Below are 19922 nucleotides of genomic sequence, written 5' to 3'. Positions count from 1 at the left end.
TCTGTCTAACCTTTCCTCACAAGACAACCCCTTCTTCCCAGGAGTCAGTCAAGTGAATCTTCTCTGTCCACTTTCTAATGCAAATACATAATTTATTAAATAAGGAGACCAAACAGTCCAAAGATATGCAGGTCAGGTGAATTGGGCATGCTAAATTGCCCATAGTGTTAGGTGCATTAGTCAGAGGGAAATGGGTCTGGGTGGGTTACTCTTTGGAGGGTTGGTGTGGACTGGTTGGGCCGAAGGGCCTGTTTCCACACTGTAGGGAATCTAATCTAATCTAAAAACTGTACAGGTCATTCTGCTATAACACACATTTTATTAAAGTGAATTCGCTGTAACACGATTGACGAATTGGGGACACTTTTTTCTAAAGTGCAAACTTTTAAAAGGCGTGTTGGCTGTAATGCAATCACATTGGCAACACATTAAGCGTGGTTTTTCTATAAGCACACAACTATTGCATTACAGAAGAACTATCTGTACACAGTATTCCAGATGTGATCTCACCAATGCACTGTCCTGTAAGAGATTGATTTATAGAGAGAGAAGGGAGTTGTAGCAAGGCTTCTCCATTTTAAAATTTCATTCCCTTTGCAATAAATGACATCTTCTTTCCGAATAGTTTGCTTACCTGTATCCTATTTTGGGATTCATGTACCAGGGTACATAAATTGCCTCTGTATTTCAGTCTCTCTCCATTTAAATTATAACCTCCTCTTCTATTCTTTCTGCCAAACTGGACAAGCCCAGATTTTCCCCATTATACTGCCAAATCTTTGCTTAGTCACTTAACTTAATACATACGTATCCCTTTACATACTTGTTATGTCCCCTTCACAACTTATTCTCACATATCTTTGCATTGTCAGCAAATTTAGCAACCATGCATTTAGTCCGTTCATGCAAGTCATTTTCTGTAAATACATACAGATCGAGTCATGGAGTCTCTATTTCTTGTTACCTGACCAGTCCTCAAATGCCAGTAATGCTAGATTAGGCACCCCTTGTTCATGTAACTAGATGACCAAAACTGCAAGTTAACCTGGTTGTTCTCTCTGGAAACTGATGTAACCTCCAGTCTGTCTGCAGACATGACCAAGATAGGGAACTTGTCATAATGAGAAATTGAGAACTGTGTGGCTGTTTCTGTTCTCAATCAGAAATGTTGTACTGTCACATAATTCAATTATATTGGTTCACAGATAATTCAGTCATAATCTCATTGTCTTTGTAACTCCAGTTGAATGTTCATAGATTCCCTCTTGTGATTGACAGGAAGATCACCCTTTTCCGAAAAAGATCACTGCTTGTATTGTGAAATCTGACACCATTTCTGATGATCAGTCTAGAAAGAGTGAAGATGTTTTTCTTTGCCCAAGACGTAAATGTGAGGTGCTGCATTTTGGAAAGGCAAATCAGGGCAGACTTATACATTTGATGGTAAGGTCCTGGGGAGTGTTGTTGAGCACAGAGACTTTGGAGTGCAGGAGCTTGGAGAGAGCCAGGAATGCAGATGCTGGAAATCAGAGTCAATAGATGTGAAACTGGAAAAGCATAGCAGGTCAGACAGCATCTCAGGAGCAGAAGAGTCAACATTTGAGGCCAAAACCCTTCATCAGGACTGGGGAGGGGGAGGGAGCCCAGAAGTATATTCAGGGAGGGGCGTGGGATGACGATAGATGGATGTAGGTGCAGGTTCATAGTTTCTTGAAAGTAGAGTTGTAGGTGGATAGGATAGTGAAGAAAGCGTTCGGTTTGCTTGCCTTTTTGGTCAGTGCATTGAGTATAGGAGTTAGGAGGTCATGTTGCAGCTATATAGGACTTTGATTAGACCACTTTTGGAGTATTGTATGCAAGTCCAGTCTCCCTGCGATAGGAAGGATGTTGTGAAACTCAAAGGGCTCAGAAAGGATTTACAAGGATGTTGCCAGGGTTGGAGGATTTGAGCTATAGGGAGAGGCTGAATAGACTGGGGCTGTTTTACCTGAGGCATTGGAATCTGAGGGGTGACCTTATAGAGGTTTATAAAATCATGAGGGGCATACATAGGGTGAATAGATAAAGTCTTTTCCCCAGGGTAGCAGAGTCGAAAACTAAAGAACATAGGTTTAGGGTGAGAGGGGAAAGATTTAAAAGGGACCTAAGAGGCAACATTTTTATGCAGAGGGTGGTGTGTGTATGGAATGAGCTACCAGACGAAGGAGGCTAGTACAATTTCAACATTTAAAAGGCATCTGGATGGGTATATGAATAGGAAGGGTTCAGAGGGATATCGGCAAAATGTTGGCAAATGGGACTAGATTAAGTTCGGATATCGGGCTGGCATGGACGAGTTGGACTGAAGAATCTGTTTCCCGTGCTGTACATCTCTATGGCTTCACGACCTTCCAGATGACATTGCATAGCAAAGTCAGGCTGAATCAATCTCACTGGTGGATCCAAGGATCAGTCCTCAGATCCTGATTATTTACTATTTATATCAATGAGCTGGGGGAGGGGGCAGAGTGTAATGGATTGAAATACACCGGTGATACAAAAATAAATGGGAGGACATCTTGTGATGAGGATTTGAGGAATCTACAAGGGGATATTAATGGATTGAATGAGTAGGCAAGAACCTGGCAGGTGGGAATTGTGAGGTTATGCGCTTTGCTAAGAAAAATCAAAAGCTGTTATTTAAATGGAGAAAAAAACTCCAAAACCTACAGTGCAGAGGAATCTGGGTGTGCTTGTAATTGACTCACAAGACATGTAATTAAGAAGGCAGTAGGATTTTAGCCTTTATTGCTGAGCGTTTGGAGATTAAAAATAGGAAGTCTTGTTACATCTGTACAGGGTGTTGTTGAAACTGTAACTGAAATATTGTGTCCAGTTTTGGTTCCCAAAGTATACATTACTAATGGAGGCAGTTCAAAAAGGATTTGCGAGGCTGTTACATAGGATGAAGGGGTTGACTTATCAAGAATGGCTAAACAGTATAGACTTTTGTTCATTAGTGCTTAGAAGCATGAGGGGTGATCTTATTGAAACAGACAAGATTTGAGGGGAGAAAGTGAGGACTTCAGATGCTGGAGATCAGAGTTGAGAATGTAGTGCTGGAAAAGCACAGCGGGTCAGGCAGCATCCAAAGAGCAGGAGAATTGATGTTTTGGGCAATAGTGCTTCATCTGGAATGAATCTGGTTCCTGATAACCATTCCTGATGAAGGACTTATGCCCAAAACGTCAATTCGCCTGCTCCTAAGATTCTGAGGGGGCCTTGATAGGGTAGATGTTGAGAAGATGTTTCAATGAGTGGGAGAATCAAAAACTAGGGGAAACAATTACAGAATAATGGGACGTTCACATAAACCTGAGATGTGAAGGAATTTTTTTCTCTTAGAAAGTAGCGCACGTTGTTGACAATATTTATCCTTCAGCTAGTCTTTCTCTCAGCCCATAATGCATGTTACGAAAGAAAATGATAGCTAGTAGAGAGTAGGTGTGAGTCTGAAATTTAATCTTCAGGTTTAGATGAAACTGATAACACTGTCAGATTTTGCTCCTGTGGTTTATGAAGTAATCTGAATCCTGAAGGTAAATTGCAGCCTTATTTACTGAATCCCAATCATCCATGGCTCTATACTTAAAACTCTTTTCAACATCACAAGACAAAATATTCTTTAATGACCGTCACTACAAATCAGTGAGATAATGTATGTTGTCAGCTACTGCCAACCAAAACAGACCTTAAAAGTGGAGGGTAGAACTCGCACTCAAATGTAACATTATATATTTGTTTTTAAAAAGTGACAGTTGGCAAAGTGTAAGGTATGGAGTTGAAATCTAATCATGGGTTTGGCTTTTAGAATATGCTTAGTTTTCAATTTAGTTGCTTATGACTTCATCCGATTCTTTTCTTTCTATTGCAGCTTTACAATTCACTTCCAGCCATCCAAAATATTCTAGTTAACTCTTCAGTTCATGGAGGGTTTCAAGTAGACATCTGGATTGGGGAGTTTCATGAAAGGCCATTTGTACATTGGAACCTTTCCTATCCTTATCTCAGAAATGACACTTGCTTCAGTTTTCTATGATGAAGTAAATAAAATTGTCATCAGCTATTAATGTATCATGAAGCCAGGAATTGAGAGCAGGATTTAGGAGTTCAACGCATTTGTTGACAGACCATCCACATATGGAACCCCATTTGGCTGATCAAGCCCACACTGTTCAACATGCTTCACAGTAAGGGAGACCGATCAGGCAGGGAGAGAGATAGAGAGGAACTATTTCATTTGTATAGTCTCTCGTGGGATATGGGCATTACTGGCTGGCCAGCATTTATTGCCCATCCCTAGTTGCCATTGAGAAAGTGATGGTGAGTTGACTTCTCAATTCACTGCAGTCCACATACTATTGGTAGATTCACAATGTTGTTAGGTCAGGAATTCCAGGATTTTGACCAGGGACAGTGTAGGAATGACGATATATTTCCAAGTCAGGATGGTGAGTGGCTTGGAGGGGAACTTGCAGGTGGTGGTGTTCTCATGTATCTGCTATCCTAGATGGAAGTGGTTGTGGGTTTGGAAGGTGTGATTTAAGGATCTTTGGTGAATTTCTGCAGTGCATCTTGTGGATGGTACACATTGCTACTGCTGAGCATTGGTAGTGGAGATAATACATGTTGGTGGATGTGGTGCTTTGTCCTGGTTGGTATCAAGTTTCTTGAGTGTTGTTGGAGCTGCCCCCATCCAGGCAAGTAAAGAGAATGCCATCGCATCCTGATTTGTGCCTTGTAGATGGTGAAGAGTCCTCAGGAAGTCACAAACTGAGTTAATTGCTACTGAATTCCTAACCTCTGACTTGCTGCTGTAGCCACTATATTTATATGGCAAGTTGAGCTGAGTTTCTGGTCAACGGTAACCCCACATAATGGAGGACTCCGAGATGGCAATACCATTGAATGTCAAGGTGTGATGGTTAGATTGTCTCTAATTGGAGATGATCATTGCTTGGAATTTGTGTGCCATGAATGTTACTTGCCACGAGTTAACTTGTTACCAGATAACTCTAATGTAAATGGTGATTGTTGCTCAATCAATTGTTAATTTTATAATTTGATGGTTGATAGATTGATATTAATCAAAGGTATTCAGAGATTAAAGGTGAATTGTGGAATATTGGGAATTCCAAATATGTTATTAGATTGTATATCTCAATTTGGATGAATACTGCTCCAACTAACTTCAAGAACCATCCAGACCAAAGCAGCCCAGTTGTTTGGTATCTGATCCGCTATCTGAAATACAGTAATCTCTCCCCTGCTTACTGATGCATAGTGGCAGCAGAGTGTACGATTGACAAGATGAGTCCAAAAGTGCAGCATCTGCAGTCCTCACTTTCTCCTTTCTACAAAATGAACTTGCCAAGGCTGCTTCAGCAGAATTTTCCAAATCTTTCCCCTGGCCTTGAATGCCAAGAAGGTCCAGTGCAGCAGATGAATGGGAACTGTTATAATAGGCAGAGAGCCTATGTCATAAAATTACAGAGAATTTACAATAAGTTAAATAACATTCAGCCCAGCTGGCCTGCACATCCTTCACCATTTCTTTTCATCGAACACCATCAGCATAACCTCTAATTCCGTTCTCCTGAATGAAATCTCAGCTAACTACTTCAACCATTTGTGGTCATAAATTCCACATTCCTTAAAGAAAAGACTCACATTTATGTAGATCTTATCATGACCTCAGGACTTCCTGAAGTACTTAATAACTAACTAATGGGGTGGCACAGTGGCTCAGTGGTTAGCACTGCAGCCTCACAGTGCCAGGGACCCAGGCTCGATTCCCAGCTTGGGTGACTGTCTGCGTGGAGTTTGCACATTCTCCCTGTGTCTGCGTGGGTTTCCTTCGGATGCTTTGGTTTCCTTCCACAATCCAAAGATGTGCAGGTCAGGTGAATTGGCCATGCTAAATTGCCCATTGTGTTAGGTGCTTTAGTAACTGTAGGGGACAGGTTTGGCCAAGGAATCATGGAAATCTCTCCTGCCATTCCACGAAACAGTGCTTTGGTCTGTTGCATCCACTGGAGACAGTTGATTGCAGTCAGTCTAATATCTCATCTGAAAGCCAGCCCCTTCATCAGTGCTGCACTGGATTTCCGAATGCAAATTATAGAATCTTGAATCCCTTCAGTTTGGAAGCAAACCATTTGGCCTATCGGGTCTACACCAACCGTCCAAAGAGCAGTGCTAACCACTAACCCACTATGCCACCCACACATCAAGAACCCATCTGAACTCTCAAACGCTTGTAAAAGATCCAATGCTATTTCCTCAGACATGTGCAGGGATATTCCTGGTGTCCCGGTCAATACTTATTCCTCATTCAATATCATGAAAAGATAGATGATCCGATCATTATCATGATTATGTTGAATGATGTACAGAGGAATCAATGTTTTGGGCAAAAGCCCTTCGTCAGGAATCTATGAATATCTCATTAGGTTCCTGTTGAAGGGCTTTTGCCCGAAACGTTGATTCTCCTGCTCCTCAGATGCTGCCTGACCTGCTGTGCTTTTTCAGCGTGACACTTTTGACTCTGATCTCCAGCATCTGCGGTCCTCACTTTCTCCTGAATGATGAACAGGCCTAAGTGGCTGTATGACCTACTCCTGCACTTTGTTCCTTTCATATAGGGCATTTCCTAAGTATCTTTTACCTCAGTTCCCACCTTAAGTCCTGAATAGACTCATTGAATGAACCCACAACTCTCTGGGATAATGTTCCAAACATTCAAAACCCTCTGAGTGAAGACATTTCTTCACATCACAAACCTGAACAATTGATGCCTCATGCTGAGACCAAGAGCCCTAGATCCAGGCTGTCCATCCAATGGAAACAGCCTCTTAGCACCTACTCAGTCAAGCTGTGATATATGTCTCAGTTGAGTCACCTTTCACTCTTCTAAGTATTAAGCTTGTCCTGCAAAATTCTCATCCATCTTGTTGATTCCAGACTGGATTATTCCAGTGTTATCCTGACTGACTTTCCATTTTTCACCCACTCTAAATGCTCTCATTAAAATTCGGATTCTGTATTCTAACTGGCACAAAGGTCCGTTCAATCGCTGGACTGTCCCAGTCCAGAAACACGTGGATTTTAAAATTCTCCTCTTTGCTTTCAGACCCCACTGTGGTCACCTCTCATCTCTGTACGCCCTCCAGTCTTACATTCCTCCTAAGTTTTTAACCTTCCTCCAACTCTCAGCTCTTGAGCATCCCCGATTTTAATGGCAGCACCATCGGTGGCTGTGCCTTCAACTGCCTAACCCTGAGCTCTGAAAGTTCCTTCCCGAAAACTCTCCCACTTCCTCACCCTTCCCTCCTCCTTTTAAGATGTTCCTTAAAACCTACCTCTTTGAGCACACTTTCCTTCACTTGTCCTAATATATGCCCTGGAGTCAGGTTTTGTGTGCTGACCCTCAGGAGTTTTCTGCTACATTGAAGAGGTGTTATAGATGTGTGTGTTGCTATTGCTGTCATGATGTCGGTGTTGGACTGGGGTGTACAAAGTTAAAAATCACACAACACCAGGTTATAGTCCAATAAGTTTATTTGGAAGCACTAGCTTTCAGAGTGCTGCTCCCTCACCAAATGGTTGTCACGATCATCTGATGAAAGAGCAGCGCTCTGAAAGCTAGTGCTTCCAATTAAATCTGTTGAACTATAACCTGGTGCTGTGTGATTTTTAACTTTGCTATTGCTGTAAGTTATATACTCAGATTTTCACCTGGGCTCTGCAGTTTATTGCACTTTGGAGTAAAGTCTCCACCAAAGTATCTCTGGACCTTGACATCAATCATCTTGTTTGTGAGAAGACTGGAGCTTTCAGCGACTGCTCCGCCTTCACTGGTCATTAGTTTGAAATACACAGTGCACCAAGATCCCTTTGTTGTGCCTTGTTCCATACTGTCCCTTGCCCGCCCTCTTTAATGTGTGCTTGCTGCAAAATGAATGCCGGGTGGGTGGGTGGGGAGTAAAGTGACAGACACTCAAACACATTTGGAAGGAAATGAAGGGATGGTTATTGAAAACAAGAAACCCTAACTGTTCATGTGTGGAACAACTCGGGAAGACTAGCTGACTCTGTAAGGACCGATGAACACTCTCTTTGTGCTGTACTGATTCTTGGCTGCTCCTCTGCTGACAATTGGTTCAACCCGGTGAAGAAACTGAGCAGTTCAGGAGTGGGTCTCAAACATCTACCAAGCCATCACCTGTTTTCCAGGAGTGGCTGAGATGTTTACGGAGCTTCGGGTGCCAAAGATATTCATTTCAATGTAGTGGGGCGTTTTGGGGGCAGTCGAACATTGCCATGGAGAATTCCATCTTCAGTTTGTTCCACAGAAAAAGTTGAGCCGTTTCCTTCCATGGCCTCTCCCCATGCTTGTCCACTTCCCGAAGCTGATCCTGCCCCTTGCTTCCCTTCGCCTCCCTCTGTGCTGCCTTGAACTGAGGCCCCATGGTTAGAATGTCAGCAGGTTTCCCAATCGTCTCCCTCTCTGAGTCCCCAATCCCACCTGGAGTGGGTTTGAGTTGGTACCTTGGACTCAGGTGAAGGTCTAAATCCATTGTTCCAAGTTTCCATGCGGATGGGGTCAGTTGAATAATCATAGAATCCCTTACAGTGTGGAGGCAGGCTGTTTGGCTCATCGAGTCCACCCCACCCCACCCAGACCCAGAACCCTTAGCGAGAAACTTTTAAAATGTTATTATACAACAGTGGCAGTGAGTGCAAGGAAATGACACAAGATTTGCATTTGTAGAGCTCCCTCAGGATGTCACAAAGCACTTTGTAGGATATACACAAAGTATGTTAAGTGTAGAGACTATTGTAATGTAGGACATAAGGAGCAACTTTGTACACAACAAGCTCCCAATGATATAACAGAATGTTGTTAATGATCAGACCAGCTGTCTAAGTCATGTTGGTTTAGGGGATGTCGTATGCCTGCATTTCTGTCAGATAAATTTGCTTCTTGTTTAAAATGATCTAATATCAGGGCACATTACAAAGCTGAGCTCACATGCTGTGCGGTTTGAGTGACAGCTGCAAATTTAATCCTGATATTTCTCAGCAGTCAGTGGCAAAATAAACATACAGGTATCAGTAACGTATCTAAAATCACTGCCAGTGTTCACCCCAAGTCCCATTTGCTCTCTGTATCCTGCGTGTTGCTCTGCGTGTCATTTGGGCATATCCTGTTCTGTCTATCATGTATGTTACTCTGTGTCCTGTGTCCTGCTCAGTGTCCTGCGTATTACTGTGTGTTCTGCATGTTGCTTTGTGCATGTCTGGTGTACTACAGTGTGTGTTGTGCGTTGCTTTCCATGCCCTGCATGTTGCTGTCTGGGTCCTGCATGTTGCTAGGGGTATGTCCTGCATGTTACTCTGTGTGTGCCATGCATGTTACTCTGTGTCCTGCATGATAGTCTGTATTCTGCGTGTGCTTTGTGTGCGCCCTGCGTGTTATTCTGTGCCCTGTGTATCGCTCCGTGTGTGCCCTGTATGTTGCTCTGTGTATGCCCTGCGTGTTGCTCTGCATGTGCCCTGTCTGTTGCTTTCTGTGCGCCCTGCATGTTACCTTGTGCCCTGTGTGTTGCTCCGCGTGTGCCCTGCATGTTGCTTTGTGTGTGCCTTGCGTGTTACTCTGTGCCCTGCCTGTTGCTCTGTGTATGTCCTGCATGTTGCTCTGTGTGGGCCCTACGTGTTACTTTGTGCTCTGCGCCCTGTGTGTTACTCTGCGTCCTGCATGTTCTATGTGTGCCCTGTGTGTCACTCTACGTCCTGCATGTCACTGTGTGTGCTGTGTGTCACTTCGTGTCCTGTGTGTCACTTTGTGTGTGCCCTGCATGTTACTCCGTGTTCCTACTTCCCAGGATAGTGAAATAATGTGTGGGTTTTGCACTAACTGTGTACAGCTGAGACAGATATACTGCTGGTCTGCCTCTCTCCACACAGTGTGGGTCTACCTTATACACTCAGCTACTTGTGTGGTGAATTTGTTGATGCATCTACCTTCTGTCAGGCACACAGGCTTTGAAAGAACACACTTGCATTTATATAGTGCAGTTCACATCCTCCAGATACCCCAGTGCACTTCATAGCCAAAGAAATACATTTAAAGTGCAGTCACTGTTCTGAAAGGGAATTATTGGTGCAGTAAATGGCACCTGGAGCAATGAGGTACATAATCAGTTTTAAGTGCATTGTTTAAATAATACTTGGGGGATTCCCCAGCTCTTCCTTGAATGGTCCTGTGGGATGTTTTACATCAGTCTGAAAAAGCCTTTAATGTTACAATGAACACCAGCAGCTCCAACAAAGCAAGGCTCCCCCAGTCAGACACCAAACTGCCAGCTTTTGCTATGTGCCCAAGTTTCAGGACAGGGTCATGACCCTGCATTTATCCGAGTCACAGGACAGCTCTGGCACTAAACCACTTGTACATCAGTTGCAAGGTATTAAACCCCATGCACTAATTTCCAACCTGCTCAAGCAGCACGATGCAATCAGACTAATCTACTTTGCTGAAAATTTACTGTGTCCCCTTAGAACTCTAGTCGCTAATCTTCCAACTTTGCCCTCTCGGGCTCACAGTTGAAAATGTGAATGTACTCTGTGTGTGTCTGTGGTTTTTCTGTCCATTCAAGACTGATGGTGAGGAAGTGGTTGGCTGCACTTTCAAGTTTCTGATCTGGGCAGGCAGATAACTGTAGGTTGTGAAAACTTAGAGAGTTGCCCTATACCTTCCCCTCGTGTCTGAGCTTCTGTCTTTCTGAAACAGACAGAGCGCAATCCCTCTCCTGTTGAGGTCATGATGCATGCTGTGTGGCGTTCCTGCCTTTAAATCAGAAGATCCAGGTTTTATGAATGTCACCTCAGGATTTACTGGTCAAGGAAAGTACTGGGCCACTTTCCGACTGTCAGTTTCAATGTGAGTTGATAATGTGGCCAAACAGTTTGAGATAGCCGTTCCAATATCTGGCAGGTGAGAGAACGGGAGAGATTCCTGGTCAGTCACATGTTGGAAAGATCATTGTTGCCCATCACCCCAGATATGCGTGTTTGAAGTAAGTGTCACCATAGCAACTCAGACTCCCTGAGTGGACTGTACAATCACAACTGATGCTACAAGCAAGACACAGCGAGGTTGTCAAATTACTCCTGAGGAACATGATTATTTGACAGCTTTCCTTGTACAATGACACAGAGAGGGTGCCACACTGGCAGCAGTCTGTTTATAATTCCACCCTGCTCCCAGTGATGGCTCAATCTTCAATCTCCTGTCTCTCAGCACTCCCACTTCCCTCCCCTCCCCCAGCCTCTCCTCACTTCTGTACTGCTGCATCCCACTGTGATTAGCTGCTTGCCAGATTTTCCAGCTAAGTTTTGTTATTTAGCTGTAAACGTATGTCATACTGAGCCACAGATAATCCACTGGTAAGGCATTCAACCTCCCAGTCTGTCATGTGCATCTTCTAATACGGTTTTCCCTCAGAAACTGTGCTGTCTAATTTGCAACAAAACATTCACTCACAGTCTTGAACTGACAGAAAACCACACACAGATTACATTCCGAGGAAGGGTCACTGGACCCAAAACATTAACTCTGCTTTCTCTCCACAGATGCTGCCAGAGCTTTTCCAGCAATTTCTGTTTTTGTTTCTGATTTCCAGCATCTGCAGTCTTTTCGGTGTTTATTCAAGTTATATGTGGATTCTCTCTCTTTCATCACATGCATACACCACGCGCACACACTCACAAACACACACATACTGACACACACACCCATACACACACATGGACACACACACCGACCATGCACCCACACATCACACACACAAAGACACAGACACATATTTCTTAGACCCCTGCGCGTTGGTTAATGGCCTGTCCTTCTGAATTGGGTTCTGAATGATCCAGAGAAATGGAAGCACAGGATAGTATAGAAATGCATCGAAGTGCATCATATATCTGGATGTTGCTGTCTGCTGACTCCCCAAGCATAAAGTCACCGAGGGGGTAAAGCTATTCTCTCCCATTTGGCAGAAAAAGTCCTGAACACAAGTGTGAATTTGGCAAGGTTAATCATAAAAAATGCAAGAGAAAGGAGTGAAATAGTTTGCACGTGAAATCAGGTTGAATCATGCATCGTTTTAAAATGAGCACAAGGCGCAGTTTTGCCCTTTCTTGGAAATCCTGTCTTCGGACCATCTTGAAGTGAGTTACTCAGCTCCGAATTTGCCGGTGAATCAGTGAGAGCGTTTTTTTCTTGTGTGTGTGTTTGGTTTTGGTTGTTATTTTGCCTTCTGTGTCGCGGGTTGTTGGTGGCTTCGGCCTTGAGAGTCCAGTTCGAGGAGCTGTGGCAAGAGGCTGTGCCAACATTTAGCTGAGGAAGTGCCCAGGCAGCAGCGTCAGGGAGTTTGATAACTCTGCAGCGGAGTGCCAGATATTTGAAACAGATGTTTTCAGACATGCGGCATGCCTAAAACATTTCCAGGGGTGAGCTGCAAATGACTCAATGTCGACCAAACCAAAGCAGCTGAAATATGCGGGTGAAAACAAGTGTTTGCTCTGTGTTAAGTGCACAGCCTGACTTTTCATGCCGCCTCTAGCCTGTCAGCTTTCTTGTGCTGGAGCTGTCATGTCCTTTTTCTGAGTCAAAATAAAGCTCAGCTCTATAATTCCTAATCCTGCCGTGCTGCTTTGACTTCAAAAAGTTGCTTTGGTGTGCATCCCCGGAGCGCTCTCTCTCTCTCTCTCTGCCGGACTTGCCTCTCCCGGTTCAGAAAGGTGTCTGGACAGTGGAAAGGTTTTACAATCATTCTCCCCCTCCCTCTCCAAATCCTCCCAGTCTTCCCCCACCTCCCCGCAAAAGACACCTCTCCCTTGCGTTCCCCCCTCCTCTCCCTTGCCCTTCATCAGGCGAAACCGATGGATATCAAGTTGATCTCTCTGTTTTTCTCCTTCATTGTGCCCCCGCTCTCAGTCGGAAACCACACCGGCCGCATCAAGGTGGTCTTCACCCCCACCATCTGCAAGGTGACCTGCATCAAAGGCAAGTGCCATAACAGCTGCCAACAGGGCAACACCACCACCCTCATCAGCGAGAACGGGCATGCTGCTGACACCCTGACAGCGCAGAACTTCCGTGTGGGTGAGTAACATGGGGCTTTTTCTCTCTCTCTCAATGATCTGCACGAATAACAGGACAGTCAGGAGGGGACTTTGGTCCTGAAATCAGGGGCTATAGTCAATGCAGGAACACTGCATCCAGAGATGGAACCAAAAGTTAATGGGAGCTCAGATTTAACTTTTCACTCTTTATAGCAGTTAACCAACGCTGTGACTTTGTCTCCATGTTATCAGAGCAGACTCAAGTTCTCCTTGATCAAAGTGTTTGGCATTTCCTCTTCAGCTTGTTTTAAATTACTGTCTCTGCAGTTTGGTTCCTCTGTAAAGCATTTTCTCTTTTTCCCTGCGAGTTCAGTGTTCGAATGAGACATTCAGCTTGAATGTCCGGTGAATTTTAATTTTAATTGTCCCCAAACCGCCCTCATCCCAAGGAACTGCAGCTGAAGGCACTTGACACCCAGATTGTCAGTAAAATGCTACTCGCTGGTGAATGATCAGAGACTGTGGAATGACTCCATCAGCTTCTCAGCCTTCAAACATTTTAATGAAAGTTTGTCCAAAGACTGAATTAACCACTGAACAAGTATTCCCTGTAAGCAAAGGTGTCCATTAGAAACGTTCATTTTCATGGAGATTTGCTGTGTTCTGATCCTAACCTGGTTTGCTTATTTTTCAATATTGTTTTTAACTGAAGTTGTTGCACACTCATTGTTAAATGATAGGTTGCAAAGGGTTTATAACATACTGAATATTGAGAGAATACCTTATCAACTCTGTCTGATTTCCATTTATATATTTTTATCAACCTGTAATGACACATTTCCATGGCAGGTGGGATTGGATAAGGACCTTCCAATAGAATTTTAAAATGGAAGGCAGGAGGTTTGGAGGAAAAATGTTTTCACCCAGAGGGTGGTGGGGTTCTGAATGCACTGCCTGGGAGGGGGGAAAAACCCTCACAAACTTTCAAAAAGCATTTGGATCAACATCAGAAGTGTCAGAACATTCGAGGCTGTGGTTCTCGTGCAGGAAAGTGGGACTAGTATGGGGTAGTAGTGACTTTTGGCAGTCCATATCAGATGGGCCGCTCCTGTACTGTGTGATTGTACGATTCTATGAATCCGTGGGCTACTAACATGGTGTCACAAGAGCCTTTCTGATGTCATTAATTGCCACCTATTTAAAGGATGTTTATAGTAGGAGGGTGGTGCAATAGTACACGTAAATGTCATTGCTGTTACTTCAGCCCCTTGTCTCAGATTTTCTCCTGAAGGTTTTAACGTTTCCCAGGCTCCACAGCAGGGTAATTTGGAGCTCTCGTGCTGGTCAGCTGTTTGGTACAGTCTGGTAGAGACTCCCGTGAAGGTTTTTGTAGGTTTTAATACTTGGGAGTACTTGACGTTATCCTGAGGTCACTCTGCACCTCCAACTCAACATTTTTCTAAATGGGATGATTAAATCAACCTCTGTTTGTCTGGAGTGAAGGTGCGGAGGGGAAGGCTTTTCTTGGCTTTACCCCTTGTCTGTCCTGTTTCTGAAGTGCCTTCTTACAGAGTTCCACAAAGAAGCCTTTACCTGTCATTATGGAATGGTAGAGCAGAGAAAGAGGCCATCCTGCCCATTGCTCCCGTGCTGGGTCATTGAAAGAGCTGTCTGATTGGTCCCATTGCTCTGTCCTTTCCCTATAACCCTGCCAATCGCAACATCATCAATTAATTATTTGATTTTATGTTTCGTGTGCTTCCACTTTCCAAGTCACAGCAACTTGCTGTGTTAAAATAAAAGTCCTCATCTCACTCCTGCTTCCTTGGCCAGTTACCATACGGCTGGTTACTGATTTTCTTGCGTTGGACACAGTTTACTCTGTACTCCACAAAAAGTCATTCAAGGTGTTGAACACCCAGTTAAATCTTGTCTTAATCATCGTTACTGTCAGAGGAACAAGCCCAGCTCCTCCTCAGTACTGAAGTCCAATATATTCTTGGTAGCAGTTGAGTAAATCTCTTCATCGTCTAAGGCTTTGGCCAAAAGCACTGTGACCGGAATTGGACATGGCACTCAACAGCTGGGGTTTTAGCTGATGTAAAGCAGTTGGCAAAAACATCAGAAGCTGCATGAGGATAAAATAACATTTGATGGAGTGGGCTGCATTGACCTGAAATGCACTGAAAGTGCAGTGGAAGCAGATTGAATAATAATTTTCAAAGGGCAATTGATCAAACACTTAAAAAGGTAAAAGCGTGAGACTAATGGATAGCTCAAATGGCTGTTTTTGTATAATTCTGTGATTGATAAAGTAACAGGTTTGGACAAATATCCTGGATGAAATATAATGTTGTTTTGTATCCATAAAGCCCAATAACATTATTACATACTATAGTGTGTTATCTCGAGATGTAGTTTGTTGCTGTTCATGTTAAGGAGGACTGGGTTACGGAGAGGTCCAAAAAAAGGAAGCTCCTAAGTAATTGCCTGTGCCAGTTTGCTTCCATGTTTTGACCCCCTTGGGTGGCTCCAGTGCTGCCTGTGTGTTACTCATCCTCTCATTACTCCAGTTTCTTTCCCTGAGTGAATTTGTAGCTGCTCTGAAATTGGAAGCCAAAAAACTAAATAGTGCGAGAAACCTTGAAAAATAAACACCTTGGCACATGTGAGAGCCTGTAAGAAATGAGAACCGTATCTGTGTCGGGGTGAGCGGCATTGTTGTTATAATATGGACAGAAAATAGACAGAAAGGGAAAGACAACTGAAATGAATGTTCCCCTTGTTAACAGTTGACTGAAGGGAAATATAACTTTGGAAGTTTTCAGGTGATATAAGTGTACAGACCCCGCACAGCAGGCACTGCACCTGTCTACAGAATTCCGATCGACAGCAGTCATTGCCGGTGGGATCAGTCACCTCTTTACGAGTCAGCATCACCTTCAGCATAAAAACATCAGCTCAAGCCAGTCTGGGGCCTGGCCTTCAGCCAACCAGCACCAAGGAACACAGTGCAGTGTTCACTGTGTAAAGATGTACCCCAGGGATTGCATCCATGGGAATGACTGGCTCAGTCTCCTGAACTGTTCCGTTCATCCCAAAGGACTCTCACTCCCAGTGCACCCATTTTGCATGTGGAAAACAGAAGGGGGAAAGGATTAAGTATGGCTGGTGCACACGCATCCTTGAGCTGGAGGTGCACCCATGACAATGTGGGTGGACAGTGGAATGCAGGGTGTGTGGTGTATGTGAGGCACACAGGGTGTGGAATGGGTAGTGTTGAATGGATTGACTTTGGAGCAGGCAGGGCGTGAAGCATTCTATTGATTCCTCTACTGTCCACCTCTGTTGGAAGTGAAAATGGCTTCTCCTACATCTTCTTCTGGCTAGTTAGTACCAGATTGTGGATAGTTTGTGAGATCCATTCATCTATTCTAGGATTCTATTGGTGTTTAGAAAGAGAGGTGATTTTATCAAACATGTAAGATTCTGAGGTGACTTCTCAGGACAGATGCTGAGAGGGTAATGGTTCATCTTGTGGGAAAGTCTAGAATTAAGTGATCACATTTATAAGTTAAGAGTCTCCTGCTTAAGACTGAAATGAGTAGGGTTTTGTTTTTTTCCCAGTGGGCTATTTGTCATTTAAATTCTCTTCCTTAGACACAGGCTGTGACATTGATTCTATTGATAGATTTTTGATCAACAAGAGAATTAAGTGCTCTGCAAATAGACAGGAAAGTGGAGTTGATGCCACAATCAGATGGGCCATGATCTTAATGAATGGGCGAGCAGGCCCAAGGGAGTGAATGGCCTGTTTCAGTTCTTATTTCTTTTGTGAATAAAGCTCTTAAGAACCTTTAGTTGTCAGAGAATTGTCTCTCACCTTATGGGCTGGCAGTTAACCTCTAGAGATGAAGGACATTTGTGGTCTAAAAATTAAAAAAAAGCTGGACATTTTTATTGTGCTATTAAGATGACAACAAAACCGCTTCCAAAAACAATTGGAAGAAATGTCGATAAAATACTGTTTTTAAAAAAAACTGTTCAGACGATGTGCATGTTGCTGGCTTGGCCAGTATTTATTGGCCAGACTTAATTGAAATGACTTGGCCGTATGGCTGTAGTGTCTCGAGACACATAGGCCAGACCGGGTAAAGATGGTAGATTTCCTTTCCTGGAAGTACATTAGTGAACCTGATGGGTTTTGTTATGCCAGATTTTTATTTCAGATTTGAGTTCAAATTTCGCTGTCTGCCACAGCAGAGGGAAACCCATGTCCTCACAATATTAGCCTGGGGTTCTGGGTTGCTGGGTCAGTGACTTTACCATAACACCACTGCTCCCCCCCACCCCTTGTCTTTTATCCAAGGATAGAATTATTTATGTATATCATAGGATATAGAGAATATGTCTCTGAGGATGGAAGAGATTTAGTCCAAAGGGTGAATGAGTGAATTCCATTCTTATCAATGAGTTGGATTATGTTCCATCTCTGAATGACTTGTGCTCCATTTTCTGAAAAGTGGTCATAGTTAAGTGACCAAGTGACGGTGGTGTGATTATTGATGGACATGATCCAAGTACACGCTCCCTCAACCAAAAGCAACCTTTCTCCTTTCATAAGGTGCAGCAAAGTAAGAAGAATTTATCCACTGTTAAATATTTGGGTTAAAAATCTGATTGATATGTAATGCATTGGAATGGTGCCTCACTGTAAGGTACACTCTGCTGATAAGATTTACAGTGGGACTTATTAAATACTGAGACATAAATTGCATGAATTGGGTTTCAAATGGATTCTCAACTTCCGACAATGTTTGTAGTTAACAAGCTGCTTTGTTGAGACAAAGTTATTCCCTTTTCATTTCAAAGCTCCGAGATAAAGATGTGTGGAGGTCCTCTTGCTTCCTGCACAGAAAGAGGCCAGTCAGCCCTTTACGAGGAATCCAATCAGCTCCACTTCCCTGCTTTATTCCTGTCGCCCTCACTTTTATTTCCCTCAAGTGCCCAATCAATAGCTTTTCGAGATTATCATCTTTCCCTCCGCCTGCCTTGTAGGCAATGGATTCCAAGTCATTGCCATTCACTATATGAAAAAATGTTCTTCACACCTGCAATGTTTTCCCAGAACCTTAAGTCTGTGTCCTGATCTGACAGAGAATACCCTGCTGTTTTGCTACTGAAACACAAAATCAGGACTGTACGCCCAGAAATGTAAAGTAGCAGATGCTGGTACCAAACAACTTATGAAAACCCACAACCTGGAAGAGACGATGGAGTTAGTGTGAGAAAAAAAGCCTTGTTTTGTTATTCTGTTGGATTGTCCTGCTCTTCACTGTCTCCCAGTGTCAATCAAGTCAGATTGTTCTTGTTCATCGCAGGTTAACAATTCTCCATTCCAACTCATTACTATGTATTTTGCAGTACAGTGTATGTTGTTAGTTATTTTCTCATTTTTGGAGATATAATTCTGAATAGTTTAAGAACAATCTAAAAATACAAGCCTGATTTTGAAACTGTCCCTCCTTTCAATTTTTTGTAAATAATTTTATGAGCCCTGCTGTTGCATATTCTTCAGTTTCAAGCTGTTATGTTTGATGCGGTACTTGTTCACTACATTGGATAAGCTGCGTTCTCTGGGCAGCTGGTACTAGCTTTGAGCTTGAGAGGAACAATCGAGAGCAGCCTGTAAATAAACAGCGTGAAAACGAATGGAATACTGGACAGTCTCCCACAGTACTGCCAGCAAGCAGCCTTCAAAGTGGCACACATAAGGAGGGTAGTTTGGCTGGGAGGCTGTTATCATAGTAAATGGAGGGTGTTGAGAAGCGACGAGGGTTGGGGGCCTATGCTAGACCCTGTCAGTGAGAATACTGGGTGAAAGGACATGAAAGCTTTCAGTCTGGAAGTTAGTTGCTGATGGCAAAGCCAAGGCAGTGTGAGTATGAGATGAGCATTTGTGGTGGGGACAGATGAGAAGGAGAGCTGGGGCAGCAATGGATTAAGAGGGGAAAAGTGTGGACAAGGGAAACAGTAAATATCAAACCCCTGGGGATATAACACTGGTGCAAATTGTTTGAAGAATTGCAATGTTCCCTCCCTCCAACCCAATTCAAAGACAGTGGTGCTGAGTTAGCAGAGACCCATCAGCAATTTTAGTGACGCGCCTTCAAGTTGATGATTGGCTGCTGGAACTTCAATAGGCAATTGTTTTAAACTCCATGAATGCAGCGCATCTGTACTTTTTGCTTGTATAAGCATGTGGATGTTCAAACTGGGAGCAGGAGTATACCATTCAAGCCTATCCCACTATTCCGTAAGATCATGAGTGCTCTGTTTCTGTCTCAAATTTCCATCCATCCCTCAATAACCTTTGGCATTCTCATGCCTGAGAAGAATCTCCTTCACCTTAATAATATTTAATGGCCTCAGCTGAAAGTTCCAGCTCTCTGAGAGAAAAGAGTTCTCCCCATTTCTGTCCTAACAGCTGAGGTCCACTTTTGGATGGAATCACAAGATGAAACATTCTTTCCACATCCACCTTGTGAAGACCATTCAGGATCTTATACACTTCAATCATGTCCCCTCTCACTCTTCTAAACTCCAGTGGAAACAAGCCAGCCTTGTCTAACCCAATCACTCCAGGCAAAAGTGATGGAGATCAGAGTCAAAGATTGTGGTGCTGGAAAAGCACAGCTGGTCAGGCAGCATCCGAGGGGCAGGAGAGTCAATGTGGAGGGGGGATGGGGGCTGAG

The 19922-nt window shown here is 43.5% G+C and overlaps 1 protein-coding gene across 6 annotated transcripts in view; it reads left to right on the top strand.

Annotated features, from left to right (window-relative positions):
- Positions 1 to 19922, top strand: part of ltbp1 (latent transforming growth factor beta binding protein 1) — a 339046-nt gene that overhangs the window by 80854 nt on the left and 238270 nt on the right. For all 6 annotated transcript variants that reach the window (XM_043695510.1, XM_043695509.1, XM_043695512.1 and 3 more), the window contains exon 5: positions 13040 to 13207. In XM_043695510.1, the coding sequence (XP_043551445.1) occupies positions 13040 to 13207 (168 nt within the window). The remainder of the gene's footprint in view (positions 1 to 13039; positions 13208 to 19922) is intronic.

This window comes from Chiloscyllium plagiosum, chromosome 9 (assembly GCF_004010195.1).
Source record: "Chiloscyllium plagiosum isolate BGI_BamShark_2017 chromosome 9, ASM401019v2, whole genome shotgun sequence".
NCBI lineage: Eukaryota > Metazoa > Chordata > Chondrichthyes > Orectolobiformes > Hemiscylliidae > Chiloscyllium > Chiloscyllium plagiosum.
The sequence above is the reverse complement of the archived record's forward strand: the minus strand, read 5'-3'. Positions and strand labels throughout refer to the sequence as shown.